General features: G+C 36.8%; 1 protein-coding gene across 1 annotated transcript in view; it reads right to left on the minus strand.

Moving 5' to 3' along the window:
• Nucleotides 1-22,855, minus strand: part of Thsd7a (thrombospondin type 1 domain containing 7A) — a 413,636-nt gene that overhangs the window by 83,030 nt on the left and 307,751 nt on the right. Inside the window, exons 8-11 of the mRNA XM_052173249.1 lie at nucleotides 16,229-16,463; nucleotides 11,555-11,670; nucleotides 2,630-2,762; nucleotides 1,414-1,517 (exon numbers count right to left, since the gene is read on the minus strand). Coding sequence (XP_052029209.1) covers nucleotides 1,414-1,517; nucleotides 2,630-2,762; nucleotides 11,555-11,670; nucleotides 16,229-16,463 — 588 coding nt within the window. The remainder of the gene's footprint in view (nucleotides 1-1,413; nucleotides 1,518-2,629; nucleotides 2,763-11,554; nucleotides 11,671-16,228; nucleotides 16,464-22,855) is intronic.

The raw sequence follows: 22,855 nt of genomic DNA on the forward strand, positions 1-22,855 counted from the left end.
CACTCATGTGACTGTGAGTAGCTCCAGACCCACAAACCAAGAAAGGGCATCACTTAGATCACAAATACACACACACACACACACACACACACACACACACACACACACACACACCAGCCAAAGATCTATCCCTTCAGAGAACTCTCTGTCCTTGGTAAATAAATGCTCCTGATCTCTAAATCTGGAGCTTTTAAACTGCATGCTTGCTAGAATCTGCTCCCATTCTCTGGTGGGTATTCTGTGCTTTTACAACTTTTAATAAATTTTTAATTTTTACTATCAGTACAAGACTGTCATCTTGTCCAGTTCATTTGCCTAAGACATCAGCTCCCAGGATATCACAGACAAAATCCCCCATAGCAGACAATTCCCAATGAAAGTTATACAAATAAAATGGACTCATAAATATTACCATGCACATAATATAAGTAATAAACTACAATTAGCATTTCAAATGAAGACTTCTTTTAAGAACAATCTAAAAATAGATTATTTCTAAAATATCTCTAAAAGGAGTTCTCAAGATTAAAAAATAAATCTTATTTTTTAATGTAAAAACTAGAACTCAAAGTTAAGTTTATCCAAACATCTGAATCATCATTATAAAAATAAATACAAATGATAGAGCAAAGCCACACCTTTATATGTTAAAGAAAGGTAGAAGTATGTTCTATTACATATTAAGCTATATTTCCAGCATTCATATTAACTACTGACAGTATGTATGAGCAACAACAATAAAATACCTAAATTCCAAGTGTTCTTTCATACATGGGTATGAATACTAATCTACAATGCTTGGAATGTGAAATGTGATAGCTTTTCATCACACACTTCTGCAGGATTCCATGATCTGTAGCAGTGTGAACAATCCACACTTCACATACTGCAAGCTTTGATTAAATAAGTATTCATCTTAAAATCCACTATCAATTATAATTAGAGCCCTGGATAGCCTCTGCATTATTAGAAATGTCACTATTGAGAATTTCAAGAAAGCTATCCAGGTACAGTACATTGTTTACATACACAAATGGGATGCATGCAAACAAGGGTTATGAACATAGTGATTGTTAAGGTGTCCAGTAAAGTGCTATGAATCATCATGATGTATAAACACACAAAAGACTTAGTTATGTTGTGATCTATGCCATAAATGAACCACGCTTCTGATTTTCTTCAACTTATTAATTAGTGAAGAAACCAACATTTGTGTGTTATTGCCAAAGAACAAAATTTCAAGAGCCATGTTTCTGGTTTCTGGTATTTGGTAAAATAGGTCAAAGCTGTTTCTATCTGCTGTACTCTGCCCAAGCCTGATAGCAATGCAAAGTGTAACAAGGCAGCAGTAAAGATAAAAGAGAGAATATGGAGAGGTACAAAGCAAGCCAGCACTGCTGTGCTGTCTCTCACCTCTTGCCTGCCGTCCAGGCCCGCAGCCATCCTGTGCTCCCGGGACATCCTGTTGAACGCTCCAAGGAACTAGCTGGCACCTGCGCCATTTGTGTGTCTTCCACCTACAGGAGGAGGAGAAAATCTCAGTGAAAGGAAGCAGAGATGGCAGGCAAATCATAGAGACAACTTAGTGTTAACAAAAAAGCATGTTATTTACCCACAGTCGGTTTTACCTGATTTGAATTTACCCACTCATTAAACCCTTATAAAGAGAACATAATAAAGAATTCTTTCTATGGCACTAGAGACAAGACTATATCATCGGTAGGTTCTGAAGAAACAGACTCCACAGGGACAAAGGGCATTTGGACTTCTTATTCATACTGCCAAGAGATGCTCTAAAAGTGTCGCATTCCCCTAAGTAAGCTCCAGGCCTTCTAGAAATCCCATGTACATTGCCCTTTGGATGAGCACAGCAGAGGTAACAGTAAATCACAATATCCCATAACTAAAACAAATTCCAAAAATCAATGCATTGGACAATAGTAATGTTCATAATATAGACACACAGTAACAATGTCTATCATCTCGGAATTAATGATATGTGTATGAAGATGGCAAATTTACCCTAATCTCCACTTAAATCAGTATGTTGTGATTACACTTTTCATTAATTCATGTCATAGTATATGGCATTTCTTTGGTTGTAAGCTCTGTAGTCATGCACGTCAGCAATGTTTAATGAGGAAATTTTTAGTTATAATACCAAGAAGGCATTAAATTTTGATATTATGTGTAGCTTTTGTGACTTCAAATTTCCAGGAAGTGAAAATAGACAAATAGAAAATAAGCATCTCACTAGCATTGCAGAGGAACGCTGTCACTTCCTGAGCCACAGTGCTCACACATAGGGAAAACAAGCTTTCTTTGGAGACAAGGGAGACATTCTTGGTTATTCTGCATCTGACAAAGATAATGATCTCTAAAGAACACAACGTGTCTTGTGTTCTTAAATCCTTTCTACATTTTTTACAATTTATATCAGCATAAGGCAGTCTCCCCACCTCCATAGTTGGAAAACGGACAAACGGACCTTTGCCTCCTAAGAGGATACTTGAGAAGTGGAGAAGGTCTAAAGAGAATGGTGGCTCCTGAGCAGGCAGAAGGAGTACCAGCCTGAAAGATGAGGTCAGGAATTACCAAGTGCTCCGCCTACCTCCTTTCCCTGCCTTACCTGTAGCTGTGACAGGTGGGAGGGGTCTCGCAGGCTTTCTCTTCATAAAGTGGGTCTGGGCATTCCCTGCCGCCATTGGCTGGCAGCTGAATGATGACACGATGTCGAGACTGCTTCCTGACTCCAGAGTCCCCTGTGATAAAGCAACATTTTAACCTTCATACATGGAACTGATAACAGAATCTCTCAACACCAATTGTGTTGACGAAAATTCCCTGCTTCCAGACATATGTGCTATGACATAATAGAATGAGAGGCCTTATTTCATCTAATCTTTCCCTATTTGTCTCTTAGAACACTTATATTGAAAACCCAACTTACATTTTAAAATGTAAAGAATTATTAAAAAATTGGGTACAAAATAACCCTATTAAAAATGGGGTACAGAGTTAAACAAGGAATTTTCACCTGAAGAACTTCGTATGGCGGAGAAGCATCTTAAAAAATGCTCAACTTCATTAGTCATTAGGGAAATGCAAATCAAAACAACCCTGAGATTTCACCTTACACCAGTCAGAATGGCTAAGATTAGAAATTCAGGAGACAGCAGGTGTTGGCGAGGATGTGGAGAAAGAGGATCACTCCTCCACTGCTGGTGGGGTTGCAAATTGGTACAACCACTCTGGAAATCAGTCTGGCGGTTCCTCAGAAAACTGGGCACCTCACTTCCGGAAGATCCTGCTATACCATTCCTGGGCATATACCCAGAGGATTCCCCAGCATGTAATAAGGATACATGCTCCACTATGTTCATAGCAGCCCTATTTATAATACCCAGAAGCTGGAAAGAACCCAGGTTTCCCTCAACAGAAGAATGGATGCAAACAATGTGGTATATATACACAATGGAGTACTATTCAGCCATTAGAAACAATGAATTCATGAAATTCTTAGACAAATGGATGGAGCTGGAGAACATCATACTAAGTGAGGTAACCCAGTCTCAAAAGATGAATCATGGTATGCACTCACTAATAAGTGGATATTAACCTAGAAAACAGGAATGCCCAAAAAATAATCCACACATCAAATGAGGTACAAGAAGAACGTAGGAGTGGCCCCTTGTTCTGGAAAGACTCAGTGAAGCAGTATAAGGCAAAACCAGAACAGGGAAGTGGGAAGGGGTAGGTGGAAGAACAGGGGGAGTGAAGGGGGCTTATGGGACTTTTGGGGAGTGGGGGACCAGAAAAGGGGAAATAATTTGAAATGTAAATAAAAATATATCGAATTAAAAAAATGAAAAAAAAATGGGGTACAGACCTAAACAAAGAATTTTCACCTGAAGAAATTCGGATGGCCAAGAGGCACCTTAAGATCATTTGAAATGTAAATAAATATATCAATAAATTAAAAAAAAAGAAATGCTCAACATCATTAGCCATTAGGGAAATGCAAATCAAAACAACCCTGAGATTTCACCTCACACCAGTGAGAATGGCTAAGGTTAAAAACTCAGGAGACAGCAGGTGTTGGCGAGGATGTGGAGAAAGAGGAACAGTCCTTCACCGCTGGTGGGATTGTAAGATGGTACAACCACTTTGGAAATCAGTCTGGTGGTTCCTAAGAAAACTGGACATGACAATTCCGGAGGACCCTGCTATACCTCTTCTGGGCATATACGCAGAGGATTCCCCAGCATGCAATAATAACACATGCTCCACTATGTTCATAGTAGCCTTACTTACAATAGCCAGAAGCTGGAAAGAACCCAGATAACCCTCAAAGGAGGAATGGATACAGAAAATGTGGTATATATACACAATGGAGTACTATTCAGCAATTAAAAACAATGAATTCGTGAATTTTTTAGGCAAATGGATGGAACTGGAAAATATCATCCTAAGCGAGGTAATGCAATCACAAAAGAATACACATGGAATGCAATCATTGATAAGTGGATATTAATTAGCCCTGAAGCTCTGAATACTGAAGATACAATTAGCATATCAAATGATTCCCCTGAAGAAGGAAGAAGAGGGCCCTAATCCTGGAAAGGCTTGATCCAGCATTGTAGGGGGAGTTCCAGGACAGAGAAAAGGGAGGGGGAAAGATAGGAGAATGGATGGAGAGAAGAGGACTTATGGAACATATGGGGGGGGGGACTGGGAAAGGGGAAAGCTTTTGGATTGTAAACAAAGAATATAGAATATATATATATATGTATATATACATATATATATACATATATATGTATATATACATATATATGTATATAAAAGAACGAAGGGAAATGGCTCCACAGTCAACTAGTCCTTCTATCGTGGATTTACAAAGTGATTGTTCTTTCATATTACTCTGTCCCCTTGAGAAATTGGACAAAGCTAATTAAATCCTTCCTTTTACAGTAAGTTTCTCTTATGTCATCTCATGTAGCTGTGTTTGTCACATGGGACGCATACGCTTGTCATGAAACTTCCTTAGGAGAATGTATTCAATGTTACAATGCTATTTTTTTGTTGTTCTATTTATTTGAAATATGTAGTTTATTGCAGCTCTTTATTACTCGCGTTAGGCAGCCTACATTCAGGCCTTACTGTGGGCATTGTGCTCTCAGTAGAGAAACAACAGGGGTTTCCAAAGAAAGACTCTTTCAGGGAAGTGTCAAAAATAGCAGTAATTACTGCAAGTAAATAACTCCAAATGATTTCTGAAAGTTGGGAGAAGGGTAAGCTTTACCTTCAAGAAAGAATTTGACAGTATGAATGCATTACTGCCTGAATGATTTTCCACCTTGTTTTTTAAGATTATAAGTAGGATAAAGGGTTTATCAGCTTTGGTGAACTATATTTCAACTTTCCATATGCATATCTTTTAAGGGCAAGTAGCTTACATGGCACAATTTCTCTTAGAAAAGAATTATTTAGAGAATTATGTCAGATAATACAATTCTTTCTGCATTTATATGATTCTGCAATATTGTTAAATATTTCATATACAGATTACATTAACAGGGAGTTTTTATAGAGTTTACAATCTTTAACTATTTAAATTCACAATTTCTCTTAGAAAAGAGGAAAAACATTTCAAAAATCATTGTTGTTATAAGATAAAAGAATTTGAAACTGAAAATTTTCTCATAACAGTATTCTTTTTCATGAACTCAAGGTGTCCCTTAACACAATGGTAGGCAAATGGTGGCAGCCATGCTGAGAGGGGACTCTTGTGCCAGACTGAAGAGTTGATAAGGTCCCAGTGAGCTCTGAATGACAGTGCTGGAGAAGCCCTACAAAAGCAGCAAGGATAGAGAGCTGAGTCTAAAGCCAGAACTATTAAGTTAACATTCCTGATCGCTGAGTTTGGGAATCTTTTTAAAAAGCTTTTTAGGAGCTTGTGATGAACAGTTGGGGAAAAAAAAAAAGCATAGATGGCTATGTGTGCCTTGCTCCAATGGAAGTTTCTGTATTGGTGTAAATTGTAGGATTATTCCCATTGAGTGTGAATCATGTTTATAACTACAATAATTATGCTAATGAATAATTGGAATACTGTAGTTAATGGAGTAGGGAATTGGGGACTCGGATTGTTGGCAACCAGGAATTGAAATATTTGGGAACACTGTCGTGGATGTTTAATAGTAACAATATTAATTTGAATATCAAGTCTGGATTTTTATAAATTTAATATGATTTATCCAGGGAAGATCTAAGAAATGTCGGTAGTAATTTCTTGCTACTAATACTTCTGTATTATACTGTTCAAAGGATGTCTAGATGCAAGCCCGGGTGATGAACGCCTCTAACTATTCAGAGACAGGAGCATTTTCATTTCTCTCGGTGCTTTTCAGAATCCATTGTGCTTGCGTTTTTCATTTTGGTCACTGGAATCTCAGAGCTAATTTTCATCTCTATTACAGGAGCATACATTAACTTCAAATTTTTCTCATCATTCCTTTTGTACTTTCCCACCTTAGTACTTTATTCCACCTTTATATTATTTTGATTCTATTATTTGGAATATTTCTTTTATTTTAGAATATGCTTAGGAGCAATATTTTTAAAAAGAGTATGAAAACAAAGTATACTTCTGATTCTTTGATTAGCATCTGTGGAAGGATTTCTTTATTTTCTTCCTTCCATCTCTTCCTCCCTTTGTCTCTCTCTTAGTTTATCTTCTTCATTTGGAAGAAGATCACCAACATATGAATCTTTGTTTCCCTGATAACCAGAATATTTAGGGGAAGTCAATCCTAATGCTTTTTAATTTGCATAAGAAAATCAAACACAGAATTAAGGCCAAGGGAATGGGCACTGGCACACACAATGAGTCCAGCATCAATGATAGCTTATACACCAAAGTTCTTAAGCATTAACTTTCCTGATGTCGCCTGGTAACTAGTCAAGGATGTTCCAATTCACATGTTACTTTCTTTTTAATTTGTTTCTACTTTTGGAACACATATATTGCCTAACATACAAGTCTGTAATACTCTTCTGGTATCCTTTTTTATTCAGACTATACATATACATGCATGTTGCAAATCAAATCTATGTGTAGTTTTCTTCTTTTATTGGCTGTACAATGATATTCTATTTATTCAGCATTCAAGATCTTTTATCTCATGTAGCCACAGTATAAATGTTGTGTCCTAATTAGACTGGAACACTTCAAAGCTGTAGCATCCAGAGAGGAAATTCAATGGTGTTACACAGGAAATATTATGACATCCATGTTTCTTCTCTGATTATAGCTAAATGCCTGCTTGTATGTACACTTTGGAACTCAATAAGGATATAAACCTTTAGCTATAGAATCCATAGGGGGAAAAGGAAAATTATTCACTAACTTCTTATAGATTAGAGTAACAAGTTATATACAGGAATGATTTATAAAGTATACATTTTCAAAATTTCTGAATAATTTTTGAAAGTTAACAAGCACACACACACATTTGAGGACCAAACTACCGATGAATTATTCCTGATCTTTATCGACAGTGTTTTGGGAGAGAAATGAATAAAATTTCAAGTGACTTGTTTTTATTCTTCCTTGAAATGTAACACATTTTGTTCCATTTTCTGCAATACTACCTTGTCACTTTACCCGTAAACTGATTTTAGAAGAAGGACTGCTCCAAGTTCTAATAAGTACATGTAATATGTAAAGTTAGGCTTTACCTGAAAAATTATATTCAAAAGAAGTATTCCATTCAAGAAATAGCTTCTTTTTGTTATTGCCTCTTACTGAACACAAAAGAAATTTTAATTATATGCTTGTCAGTACAAATTCAGTATCACTTGAATTGGTGTCATTTTATAACAAAATAGTGGAAAAATTAGTCCCAGGCCCTTGTTTCGTTTTTCTCACCACAGCAAAGGGCTAGCCTAGTCATCTGTGATTCCAGGCTCCTTGTGCTCAGTTTCAGCAGCCAGGAGGGAAGCAGAAAAAGTTGCTTGGGGAATACAAAGAATGTTCTGCTATTATCTCTCTACTACCCCACTACTTTTATTTCTTCAATACACACTTTTTGTTATTACTTTTACATCTAAGAGCCAAGATTTATTGTCTTTGAAAATATTTTCCTCTAGGGGACTTAGCATATAGCATTCACTGAAATCGGGTAGAGCTGGTTTGCTGTCCAAGTGAGAGAGCCTTTGCCCAGCCAAGTAGATTTCTGCCTATGTTATCCATCACCAAATGAAGCCCCTTGTTTCCATGGTATTCACATATAAAAGATATCATTCTCACCACAGAAGCTTCAAGAAAAAACTGTCATCTAGTGGCAACTTAAGTTGTTAGCGTAATTAAATTAAGCTATAATTAACTATATATGCCCAAGGGATCAATGTAATTAAAGCCACCATACCTCATATTATACCAAGTGTTCCTTCACTATCATCTGGATCCACAACACTGTCCACAGGCATAACCTTTTACAATTTCTAATTTCTCTCTACCCTCTGACAATTGTATCCATACTACCTTTATTTGGAATATCTGGTTTCTCCTCTTCAATTTCTTCACTAAAGTTTTCAACACTTACTTTGACAGATTCTAGTTAGTTGCATTTAGCGATTCCTCCTTTTTTCTCCTTTCTTCTACTTTTACGATTCTCCAACTATCCTAAGCTTCTGACATTAACCTTATCTACCTTTGGTCTACCTTGTAGCAATAATGTTCAAGATATTTCATAAATTAGTCCCCTCGGCATAGCCTTCACTACAATCCTTTCTCTTTTTACCTCTGCTACCACTTTCGTTTCTTTGATAGTAACGAGTTCATCCCATTCTAGATACTGCACTGTATTATTCCTCCACTCACTTATGGCCTCCTCTGTATCACATCAGTTACTTGCTCTTCTGCTAAGGCAGTGTTATTACTATCTGTACTCCCATATTTTCATTTACAAATATTTTATATACTGATTATTTTTCCAACTTGACAGTTCACCTAATTTTTACCTTAATAAAATGCTTCAAGTTTGATGGGGCTGACATATATATTTTTATAGCACTTTGTCATGATCTGTTGTTGATTTTATGACCTCATTTCCATTTTAACTCAACCAATACTATTGAAAGTATTTATAGCTCTCCTTGGCATCCTATCTCTCTTTCTTCTCTTGCATTGTCTTGGAACAGTTTTGATCCTGTTCAAAGCCAATTATTTTCTTTTAATTTTTTTCACCTTAAGGTTGCTATTATGAATTAAGTTATACCGACAGCCCCGTGGAGGAATCTCTTTTTAAGTGCATGGCTAAATGATAGTTGGATACTGCCTAGCGCTTCCAGCATAGATTACTAGCTTGTTTGCTTTGTCATTTTTCAAAGTGAAGCTACTTCTCTTTGCTCTCTACTTTCTTTGACTGAGCCTCATGCTCAGTGATGATTCTGTCTTTCTACAAATTAAAGGATTAGAAAACTAGTTACCTCTCTTGTTAACTGCTAAAACCTTACATTTGGAAGTATTATAGTTACTGGAAAAACATTACAGAGTGAAAAATGAAAGATTGTTTTAATGAAGTGTTGAAGCACTGAAAATAATAACCTGAATAGAAAACCCCTAACTATTAATATTTAGTTTAAATTTTCTAAGAAAGTTTTATTCTATTGAGATTAAACATTTTCCCCAGAAGTTTCTCAGAAAGATTGCTTCCAATATACCAAACATTTGACCCATCGTAAGCAATGCCAGGGTACTGTGCCTGTCCTACAAGAGTGTGTAACTATTATAGACTAAGCTAAAACCTGAACCCAAACAAAAGAAAACACAAGGCTTTACATGTAATGTAATATGGTGTAATGTAATGTATGACCTTCATCTGTGAGGTAATGAACAGCACCAATGATGTAGGAGATCACAGCCTATATAATAAAAGTATGTTACTTGATAAAGACCAAACCAACAATACCAGATTTACTGTGGCTTTTAGGAAAATAAAGAAATGAGATCTTAAAATTTGTTTTTAAAATATCAGAAAATAGCATTGCTTTTTAAAAAAAATCTTGTTACTAACATTTGTCTCCTTTTTTACAGTTAAATTGATGTTTATTGAACCATCACTATTTTTACAAAGGCTAATGTGAATGGGAGTTATAGCTCACATGTCAGGATGGCTAATGGGCTTGACCTTCAAAAGCATACTAACAAAAAACCCCATGTGCTATATATATCTGTCACGCCAGCCCATTGGGGAGTAATACCAGGAACATCAAAATTCTAAGATTATCTTTACCTAGTTAGTAAGTTCAAGGCTAACATGGAGTAAGTGTTTTGGACTATCTCCAAAACAAACACAACAAATTAATGTCAGTCACCTGTTTCCCCCCAAAGCTATTAGGAGTTTACAAAAAAAAAGAATTAAAAAATATCTTTTTGTTCCATTAGTAGTTTAATTTGATGTAATAGTTCAATATACTCTATAAAACACAAAGGCCAATTTCTCAGATGTGGTGATATACACCTCTAATTCTAAAAACTGACCCATCAGGCAGGAAGATTCCACGAACTATGCCAGTCTGCTCTACAGATTGAGGTCCTATCTCCCAAGCACAGAATTCCCCAAACTTACTTCTACACTATACACAATGACATTTTGAAAAATAATCAATTATGACATTCAGAAAATTAAGTGGTTTAAAATAAAATTCAGCAAGTTAAAAAGGTCATTAAGCTAGAAATGAACTCTTAATTGCAAATCTCCCATGAGAGTCAAGATGCGTGAACACAAGGAGATCCTCGAGCCACTGTACATGTTTAGAGAGAACATGAGAAACCAGGAGATGATGTTGTCTTTCACACCAAGAGAAAATGTGCTGCTACTGTGTAAGTGGGAGGGAAAGTGTGAAAATTTCTCTCAGCGGGAAAGCCAAAAAACCGTGTCCTGAAGGGAAATGAAAGATTTATCAGGGGACCTTCCATGATAATAAAAAGTCTTTGCACATCGCAAAGCCAAAAAAAAAAAAAAAAAACAAACAAACCTGGCAGCGAACAAATAGTGTTGGAAATGCCTCATGGCACATTAAGTGTTGGCAGGGAGACAGCTTGGCCATTTTTCTCTTTGCTTTATTCCCATCCCTGAGCCACATAATTGAATCCTTAGCAAACTTAGTCTCAGGCTATTTCTTGCCTGTAAGTAGTTTAGAAGCCGTGTGGATTGTGGGCACTAGAAACTCTCTTAAAACTTCTGAGGGCCAGTATATATTCTTTCAGGATTTATAAAAGATAAGATTTATTAATAAGATCTAGAATCATTTCAATCTGAGGCACATAATGAAACTTCAAGGGAGTTTCTAGCTAAATACTTACTGCCTGTCAGGTAGTCTAACACAGTATTATTCCTAGGGAGAAATCCAATGGGTTTGACATTCATAAAAAGTCAGGACAACAAAGCCCTATGCAAGAATCACAAACATTGCTCATCCAAAGTCAGACATCATGCTGAATAAGGGCTCTGTGTGAAGAACTTCCATAATCAATACTCCATACCTTCTCTGCATGAGGAGGGACAAGGTGTCCAGTCACTGTATGGGGTCACAATACAATCCTTCCTACAAGGAAGCAAGCAGGGCCTCACTGTTTCAGGCCGAAGGCTTTCAGGACACCTGGAACAAGCAAAGAAATTATTCAGCCTTTAACCAGCCACAAAACTAAGTATCCTAATTTCCTTCCAATTTCTGTGGCTATATGAATCACGGTCAGCTCATGAGCTTCTGTTATTCAGCTTTTAAGGCTGCTTTTAAGAAGCACCACTCAGCTAACTAAATTCTCTCCAACTCTACCTGGACAAGAGTACTCACACAAATATGTAGACTTAATGATATTCATGTTATCTAGATGAAATATAATTTCCATATACTTCCCTTTAGAATAATCTCTCTACTACATATTTTCTAATACACATAATAAAAATTTGTGGGATTCCAAATGATCAATGTTCTTGATCTTAGAGCATAAGCTATTGGTGATCTGTTCAGGAACTTTTCCCCTGTGCCCATGTCCTCTAGGGTCTTCCCCAGTTCCTTTTCTATTAGTTTCAGTGTGTCTGGTTTTACATGGAGGTCCTTGATACACTTGGAGTGAAGTTTAGTACATGGAGATAAGAATGGATCAATTCGCATTCTTCTGCATGTTGACCTCCAATTGAACTAGCACCATTTGTTGAAAAGGCTATCTTTTTTCCACTGGATGTTTTCGGCTCCTTTGTCGAAGATCAAGTGACCATAGGTGTGTGGATTCATTTCTGGATCTTCAATTCTATTCCATTGGTCCACTTGTCTGTCACTGTGCCAATACCATTCAGTTTTTAACACTATTGCTCTGTAGTATTGCTTGAAGTCAGGGATACTGATTCCCCCAGAATTTCTTTTGTTGTTGAGAATAGTTTTAGCTATCCTGAGTTTTTTGTTATTCCAGATGAATTTGAGAATTGCTTTTTCTAACTCTGTGAAGAACTGAGTTGGGATTTTGATGGGGATTGCATTGAATCTGTATATTGCTTTTGGCAAGATGGCCATTTTAACTATATTAATCCTGCCAATCCACAAGCATGGCAGATTTTTCCATTTTCTGAGGTCTTTGATTTCCTTCTTCAGAGACCTGAAGTTCTTGTCATATAGATCTTTCACTTGTTTGGTTAGAGTCATACCAAGATACTTTATATTGTTTGTGGCTATTGTGAAGGGTGTCATTTCCCTAACTTCTTTCTCAGCCTGCTTATCCTTTGAGTACAGGAAGGCTACTGATTTGCTTGAGTTGATTTTATAACCAGCTACTTTGCTGAAGTTGTTTATCAGCTGTAGGAGTTCTCTGGTGGAGGTTTTCAGGTCACTTAAGTAGACTATCATGTCATCTGCAAATAGTGATAATTTGACTTCTTCTTTTCCAATTTGTATCCCCTTGACCTTCTTATGTTGTCTAATGATCAATGTTAGGATTCAATTCCTGTATCTGTAGCTAAATACTTTATAACAGCACAAAAACTATCATAACAAATATTTCTTAATAATACAATCCTGTGTATGCATGCATGTTTGTATATAGAATGTGTGAGGGCATGGACATGTTACAATGGTTAGTTGGTGGTTTTGGAATTGAACATAGCCCATCAAGATTGTTTGCTCTCTCTCTCTCTCTCTCTCTCTCTCTCTCTCTCTCTCTCTCTCTCTCTCTCTCTCTCTCTTTTCTTTCTAACCCTTTCTCATTCTCTATTTTTTGTGGCAGGATCCTTCTATGTAGTGCTGACTGACTTGAAATTCACTGTGAAGACTAGGCTGGCCTCAAACTCACAGAGATCCACCTACCTCTGCTTCCTGAGTACCTGGATTACAGGTGTCTGCTGTCAGACTAGGTTGCATATTAGTCACGTTAAAAGAACTAAATTGTGAGTAAAATAGTTAACACCATTTGTTTCCAATAATTTCAATAGCATTTACTGACACTTTATTTTCAACATATTCTGTAATTAGTTGCCTCCATTTCCTTTCTCACACACAAATATGATGTACTTTTCTATTTTAAAGGTGTGAATCTTTAAAATGTTGGACAGGAAAATATTTACATATGAATCAAAGAAATTGATGTGATTTTACAATTTAGAATTTTTAAGACTGGACTTATAATTTAATTTGAAAACATCCAAAGAATTCTTTTGGGATTATGGAGCTACTAGTCAGTAATTATTATTGAAAGCATTTCTTTTAAATGAGGCATTTTATAACTTTAACAACGGGAGGCCATTACTCAACTGTGTACTCTTCAAATATGTAGCCCGAAATAAATCAATGGAATTTACAGTGTTGTCATTGACCCTCCACATATTCTTTTAGTTTGGAAATAGCCACAGCAAGATACTCGGCTAACTGTGGAGAGCAAAATTACCAACAACAAAGTCACTAAATGAACACAGGAAGATAAATTATACAGCCTAGACTGCATCCAATAAAATGAATTCCGACTTCCTTTGGTGAGGCGATTGTTTTAGCCAACATGCTGCTGTTCCCTGGAACTGTTTGTATTTAGCATGTGTGGTTTAAATCAAAGAATTGATTCCTCCCTCCTCCCAGTCTTATTCAAGGTCAACTTAAACAGATGCAATAGGAGTTGAAGTTTGTTACTTGGGAGGATAGATAAGATCAATAAGATTGATTTTGCCATCTCCCAGTAATCTATTTTATTAAGAAGAGTTTAAAACAAGGTTCCTATTTGCATTTTTGTTTCAAATGGCTTCCATTGGAAAGCATTCACTGAATTTAACCTCATACTTAAGGAGAAGGGCAGTAACGTTTTCTTTTGAACTTAAATGTGTTTGATTTAATTTCCTATGGTTATAAGGGCAAAGGAAACTGACATGATTTAACAAATCTATGGGTGTATCTAGATCATTGACGAACAGCTGTAGCAACATAGTAAGTTTTTGCTGGATTACTGTGGTGGTCTGATATGATGCACCAGGACATACTTCTTATTGAATGACCTCATGAGACTGGATCCACTACTCCTTTACACAGATCTCTGTTCACATAGACACCCTTCACCCTGGGACAGTATTTTATTTTGTAGTAGCTCTAAGTTGCCTTTTGAAAGGTCATTAGCCTTTAAACAGATAGAGGCAGCCTTTTACAAGTTGGCACAATATTGCTCCTCCTGGCCTAGTGGGCACTTCTAGCTCTGTCCTAATCTCAGTGAGAACCAGGCTCCTCCAGGACGTGGAACTTTCACCCCAACTGCTGCTATAGCACCATTGCATTTTAATATATTGCAAATTAATTTCCTGAGTCAAATTACTAGTGACCTGGGTGTAATTTCCATTAACATATTGGTTTTGGGGTTACCATACAAAGTGTCAAGAATAGTCTCTTTGGTATATATTTTCTAATATGTTCTGAAATATCAAGTGATATAAATAACTACACCATGGAGCCAAATATCTCTAATATCTGGCATGCAGGCTAGATAAAAGTGCTTAATGGGTCCTATGTTTATACCCCTGGAGACTTCCCATATGTCACATAAAGTATTCTCATCCCCTTGGAAGATTTCCTAAAACAAAACTGAAAAGTTCCAGATAGGGAGAATGGTATGTACGGGGATTGTGGGGTTGCTAAAAGAGGATCAGAAGAAGAGAGAGTAACCAGGGTGTCCACAGCATTGCCAAAGAGCTAAAGTCACTGAAGAAGACAGCAAAGGAAGTGTTTTTCATTCTTAAACAGCATTTCCCAAAGTTTACTGAGTGACTACATCAGAGTATTTTTCATTATATAATCTCTTCAGCTGACCTTGAAAATCAAAGCTATTAATTTGGAAAATGCAAGGCCACTGTTAGACCTATACACGTGCTGCTTTCACTATCTAGGCTCCATATGGCTAAGGACATTTGAATTACTAAGAAAGTTATGCTGTTTCAAAAATTAAATAGGATATTTCTCCACCAAAGAATATTTATTTTTAGAAAATATATTAATTTTTTCCTTAGAATTGATCATCCTCTTTATACCATTACTTGAATTTTGTCTATTGTTATCATAAGGTTAAGGCATTAACACCTCAAGTCTTTTTTTGGTGGGAAGGAGAACTTCCCACCAAAGCATTCTCCTTGTTACCATCTTTTTAACCCATAAGAAACTGATGGGTTTTCTATTTATCATAACAGCTGTTTTTTTCCCAAGGCTCTCTGTTGAAATGAAAATTATTCATTTTACCACAGAAAAATTTTTGGCCTTACTGCCTGTGATATAGTATTATGTGGGCAAATCAAAGATAGCTTTCTCTCAATTAAATAGATTATCAGCCTCCAAGCCTAGGGATATACAGGAGGTCACGCATGACCTCCACGGCTAGGACTTTATATCCTGTCATTATTGATCAGACAAGCCTAGGGCAAGCACCTCTTTCTTTACCTTAATAAAAGTAGACTGTGCTACAAGAGAATTGGAAGTAGAGACCAGATAGAAAGGTTTCTATGGAATTTACAGATCCTAGGTACAAGACTCAGAAATAGTTACTGCTTTATCAGCAACTGACACTGAAAGCAAACAAATCTTCTTATGAGGACAGGTATGATAAGCACCAGAAGACTTCATTTAATGAAGCAGGCAGAGCCCAGCCAGGCCTCTGCATGGCTGACCACAGGATTTACCACTGCCTTTATGCTCAAGTCCTTACTTCTTGGGGCCCACTTGGCCCACGTTGACTCGCACACAGATGACTTTTCGCGTCTGCATGCCCACAGAGCACGAGGTCTCTCCATTCCATGTTGTGGTCGTATTGAAGGATGACACCGATGTGTCCTCTATACACTGGCCCCAGGGACCAGTTTGCCAGTGGTACACAGTGCAAGGGTGCTCATTGCAGCTGCGCACTTCTTGCAAAGCACTGCTATTAGGGCAACGAATTCCACCTACAAAAAACAGACAGTGACAAATTAGATGGAAAGCCAACAGGAACTTCACCATTCTCTGCTCTCAGGAATTTGCAGGGCTAATAACGACAATGCTTATGACTTACTTAGTAAGCACATATCATGGAACCAGCACACTATTACAAAAAGGCAAATTACTCTTTTGCTGGTTCTAACTTAAAATATAAAGCCTGCAGTGTGCATATTAGATATCGAAGAAAATCCAAGCCTGTAAGGAGAAGCTATTGTCCTTGAGAGAAACCCAACATCGGATGCAAGGAAGCACACAGTATTGTTAACCACAAGCAACAAACAACTTCATGCCGTGGATAATTATGTCTGAATGAATTTGCAAGTGCCACCTTCTAAACTGAGTCTCGGTCCAAGGTTTTAAAAACTGCTTGAGTGTATTAGCATTTAGGCTGATAGCAAGTGAGTCGATTAAATCTGGGTAGAAGCTTAGTGTCTTCTGGAGTATTGTTGAAGAAATGATAGGGTAGTAATATTTGTTCAAACTTATGATGTCATTGGCTGTGCAGTTCACCCTCATTTTATGTGTGCCAAAGAATAAGAAATGGTTTAAAATTAAACTAGTAAACAATACTTTCTGCAGAATGCTAATTTTTTATACTTATTTAAATACCTTTCTATGGCTTAAGCCCATGTTTGTTTGTTTTGTATTATGCTTTTGCAAACGTCACAGGAAAAGTTAGTTTTAAACGTCTCTATTATGAGTTAAGATCCCTCCAGTTAGTTCAAATTCACTCATATTAAAATTTGTATTTGTTATAGATTCATCATTTGTGACATCAAAGGTATTGGTGACAGATATTTTTAATTAAAACTATTACATTTATGTGTATGTGCATATAGGAGTTTGTTGGGTAGGGGCATGCACATGCCGTGGCATGTGGAGCGGTCAAAGGCAGCATCATGGGGGTCAGTTCTCTTTTTCACCATATGGGTCCCAGATCGAGCTCAGGTTACCAGACTTGGGGCCAAGTTCCTTGCCCACTTAGCCATTTATACCCTTAATGTAAGTATTTTATAAAGACTTATCCAAGGACCTGGAGAGATACTGCAACCATTGAGAACATATACTGGTACTGGAGAAAATCCAAATTTGGTTCTCAGTCCCTATATCAATTAACTCACATCTGCCTATATCTGCAGCTCCAAGGGACCTAGTGTCTTATGATAGCACTCACATGCAAACCAACTGCACCAGCCCATACATATAACAAATTAAAAAGTTGTCCATTAGAATTGACAGAATTCTCTTCTAGGATAATAATACCTGCCTGTAGATTTTGATGCTGTTATATTCTTTTCCTGTAAGCCCTGGGGGAAAGAAATCCATGACATTCTTCACATGCTAGGCAAGGCTTCTATCATGGAGAAACATCTCCAGTCCCATTGGATTCTTAACTGCACAACAAGATGTATCAAAAGCCTTAATCAAATAACTAGCATTTCCTTTTTTTCAAGTGTTGTTTAGCTGGCTTTGATTATCTTCTCTTTCACATATATGAGACTGTTATTTACAGCCAGAACAACAAGGCGCACTATCACTATAAGTAGTGGCAAGTGTGTCATAATTTTTGCTTAGCTGTTGCATTTCAAAAATGAATGAAAGGTACAAAGCAATAATGCTGAGGATGTTAAAGGTAAAAAAGGCACATCTTTAATTAGTGGACTGTGGTGTAAAGGTTAACATTCTGAACCTTCTAGTTTATGTGCTAGCCCTATTGTATGAACAAAAGAGGTGGAGTCTAAATTTGAATTTACAATTGTCACATGAATACAAATTATTGGGTATATAAATGCAAGCCTATAAAATGATGTTGTCACTATATTAATAAGGAATCTAGGAAGATCATATATTCTTTTAACCAATTGTGAAAATAGAAAGAGATATATTGTTAATGGTGGGGCTCAGTGAATTTCATTACTTACTTCACTGATGATTTGATTCTAGTGGCAACACCAGAGATGCTCTCCAGGGATGACAGAGCAATATTTGTAGACTTCCCTATGATCAGAAGTTTAATCAATTGGCAGTTTGCTAATAACAATTTAGAGTCATTTATGCACTGTTGAATGTGGTTCTAATATCAGACTAGCCAGTCCTGAACATTTTCATTAGTGTCCCTGCTTTATGAAGGTGAAGACATATGTCACATGTCATAAACTGTCTGTTATCATATAGCTGGGTGAGCCTGGTAGCCTCTGCTAGGAAGTTTAGGAGTCGAGTACACTGAATTCTAAACCATGCTAATAGGATTGGGGAGAAATAAGTGGTATGCCTAGATCCTTCCTCTGGGTGCTGGATATATTAAACATTAACAAATGTACCTAATCATACATATATTATTTTATGCTATATAATTATGTATGTTATGTATGATTATATATAATTATTTACCAGTTCCTTTATATGTAATGGTAAAATTGCTGATCAAACATTAAATTTCTGTACCTACATTGTTTTCATTGTGAGAAAAAGTATCCTGTTGAAATCTATTTTAATGATCTGAATTGCTTTTGACACTTGAATTGACTGGTTGGCTTTAGAGGAAAAATGATAAGAGAAAAACACAAACTTCTACACCATCAGCAAAACATGCTGAGAAACTGCAAGATAGCTGTTAAGTTTATAGACATAAAGGCTATTTATTTTCTCGCCGTAATCCACATTAAAGCCACATCAGCAGTTTGAATGTGATGTAGGATCCTCACTCGGATAAGCCCCAGGGTGGTCTTAATTATTACAGTATTGCAAGTTTGAAAGTCTAGTTTGGAGAAGTGGTCATTGTAGTATCACTACACTGGTTGGGGAACAATTTTATGTTAGAAAAACTGATAAATATAATGTTGAAAATACCTATTATTTACCTATAATATCATGTTGATATTCCCTTTGGGAGCATTTCCACAGTCATGGAAAGTTATAGAATGTGAACTATGACAAAATTAGTAATAAGTGTGAAATGTCCTCTTACGTGTAAACTGCTTTGCATGCAAACTGCTACTTAGATCTTCTATCACTGTGGCAACAGGAAAGACTTTACCGGACATGCAAGAAATTCCATTCTATAAATAAACCTTTAGAGGGAAGGTTGGAGGAGCTGTGAGAGGCAAAGGTTTAGAAAAAGATTTATTTTCAATAAATAAATGGAAGAAACAAACTTTTGTGTACATATAAATGTGCCCACTATTAGATAAAAGTGCCATATTAAAATGAGATGCACTGTGCTAGGGAGATGACTCAGTAGATATGGGCACTTGCTGTTAATGTGAGGGCTTGAATTCAAATTACAGAACTGATATAAGATACTGAGTTTGGCTGCATGATTCTGCAACTTCAGTGCTGTGAGGCAAGAAACCAGCGCTGCCTTGCCACCCGCCCAGTTCTAGCTTTATCCAGAGACCATGTCAAGCAAATGAAAACAGTGATAATGTGGGAGACCTGGCATCCTCTTTAGGCTTCCATGTGTGTGCACAGTTACACACATCCACACAACCCTCCCCACACACACACATCTGTTGTATATACCCAGAAAAAAATCAAGTTATGTGCAAATACCTGTGTACATATACCATACACATAGACTCCATATACACAGAAAAAATCAGGATATATTAAATAAAATATAACTATTCCTATCCACATGACTCTTGCAAAAGCTTTCTTATAATGCATATTGTCAGAGTCATGGAATTGCTGTTTTGGGTATTGATGTATTTACAACTGATAGAATAGATTGAAAAAGAGCCCCCATTCAATACGGTAACTGGATATCTATATATGGAATATGAGCTATAACATTAAAGTGTGGGGTTTCATGGGATACCAGAGGGATTAGTAGCAGTTCGCTACAGTCAAGGATTTTGTGATTGGTGAGGAAAAGAAATAGGAAGGGTAGAGTGAATGAGACAAACATACATGGGAGGAAAATAATACATGAAGGTCTCCATGATAGAAGCCTTGACTAGCATGTAAAGAAGGTCATGGATTTCTTTCCCCCAGGACTAAAAGGAAAAGAATATAACAGCCATCAAAATTTACAGGCAGGCATTATTATGTTAAGACGTAATATGATAAGGATCGAAAGAAGTAAGATTCATTGTGTTTTAGAGATTTAAAAGGTCTGGAAGGAGGAGGCATTTAGATGAACTACAAAGAGCTAGAATTCTAAAATCAAAGTTTGTGAGGTAAGAAAGAAGAGTTGATTTTATCTAAGCAAAAGTAAAAATAAATGCAAAAGAATTCCCCCAGGTCATGTTGGAAGGTCATGTTGATGTGTCAGTCAGAGTGTAGCATTCGCATGAGAAGGTAAATGGATGCACTATAAGGAAGGGGATGGGGGTATATGTTAGGAAGAAGTGATATCTGTGCTTCTACTGTCACCTTCTGTTGCAGCCTAAGTCCGCTCTTGGCAGACCACTGCAGGCATTAAGATGCATGTGTCCAGGACACACCTTAAGTGAACTGACTCCTAAAGATCATTAGCAGAAATAGGAAGAAGATTTCTTATTGTGCAGCTTTCTCACATCCTCTGACGCAAGGGGATGAGGAAGTGCTACCATCTACTTAGACACCAAGTGATGTTCATATCTACACATATCCTAGATCTGTGGTGTTTTTGAATTCTCTAAGACACACAGCTGCTCTGGTGGCTCTAATAATCAAAATCACTAAACTGTAAAACATGAAAATATTACAGTTCAGAAAATAGAACTATTACTTATTCCAAGTTTTTCACTGTAAAGTATGATTTCTGAAGGCTTATAATTATTTGAGAAAATTGGCATAATTCTGTTTCAATCTGCAACTATTTTCTGCACATGACAGATAGAAAGGCACACTGACATTTGACTAAAGAAGTTATATCAGGTCATTTTGAACTTAGCAAACAAATATTTTTTTACTTTTCACTAGTAAGGATACAGAGACATCATTGTTAGGGTCACAAATGAAGTTTGTTGAAATTTTATGTAAGAAGAAAACAAGAAGCAAAAATCTGACCCCTGGATGGTCTCATGTCCATTCTCATGGGTCTGTCTGTTTGTCTGTGCTCATGTGTGTACATGTACATGTGTTTCTGCAAGCCATGGGTCAACACCATGTGGTATTCCTCCAGAGCAGTCTACCTTGTGCTGGTGACAAACTTTCACTGAGACTGATGCTGAATTCCTGGGTGATGTTGGCTATCCAGTAGGCCACGGACCTCCATCTGTCTCTGCGGCCCTATCTCTGGGAATACTGGCATACTTCACAATACCTAGATTCATTTTCATGAGTATTGGGGATGGTCCTCATTTTTGCAGGACAAATACTTCCCCTCAGAGCTCTCATCACCAACCCCTAGCCTCTATCTGGTTTAAGTTAAAGAATTCTAGTCAACTTTTTCCTATATTTACATCTAGGTGCTTCCACTTATGATTTGGTTTCCTAGTGATATTTCAGAATGAACTGTTGTTTTTGTATATTGCTGATACTATGCTGTATGATATTATCTAATATTGTATGGAAAGAAAATACAAACTATTTTCATTCTTTTATTTTCTTTTAAATTCATCTCAGTTAATTTCATAATTATGCTACAGAATTATTTTTCTTGACCATTTGTAAGAAACTGATGAACGACGTTTAGTTCTCTGGACAATTTGGTGTACATTTCCTATAAGTAAAGACATTCACCCATACATAAACACATCTAGTACCCTTAGTCCCATCCAAACTTCCAACTATCCCTCAATAGGATTTAGTTCAAAATAAAGTATCACATTTTGGTGTCCTGTTAATTGTCTCCTTTAATTGGAAATATTTCTTCTCTATTTTACTAATTTTTATAGGCAGTTCTGGAGATTTCATGTTCACTATCTTTAACTATATAACAATTTTCTGATGCTTTGTAAGATTCTATGCATGCAATTCTGACAAGGTATCCCAGGAGTGAAGCCATGTTGTTACTGCAGAACTGTGAGGAGATGAGATTTCTGAGTTGCTCCATTGCTCACAATTATTTGCATCACTAGATTAAGCAAGATTTGTTTCTTTTAAAATCTCGTCTCTTCTTAATTTATATGTGTGTGCCTGTGTGTGCGCATATCATCATGTGTGTTGGTGCCTTGGGGAGTGGTCAGGAGGAAGTTTCAGTTTCTCTAGAGCTAGAGTTACAGGTAGTTATGAACTATCCAATGTGGATGCCAGGAACTCTGGTCCTCTGGAAGAGCTGTAAGTGTTCTTAACTGCCAAACTATCTCTCAAGCTGCCCTTACTAGAGCATGATTCCTTCCAGATGGGAAACCCAGAGGTGGGACTGCCTGGAAGCAATTGCTCTGGGGCAGAAAGTAGGCTGCCAAATAAATAAAAGCAATCCTCTCTG

Source organism: Apodemus sylvaticus, chromosome 2, assembly GCF_947179515.1.
Source record: "Apodemus sylvaticus chromosome 2, mApoSyl1.1, whole genome shotgun sequence".
Lineage (NCBI taxonomy): Eukaryota > Metazoa > Chordata > Mammalia > Rodentia > Muridae > Apodemus > Apodemus sylvaticus.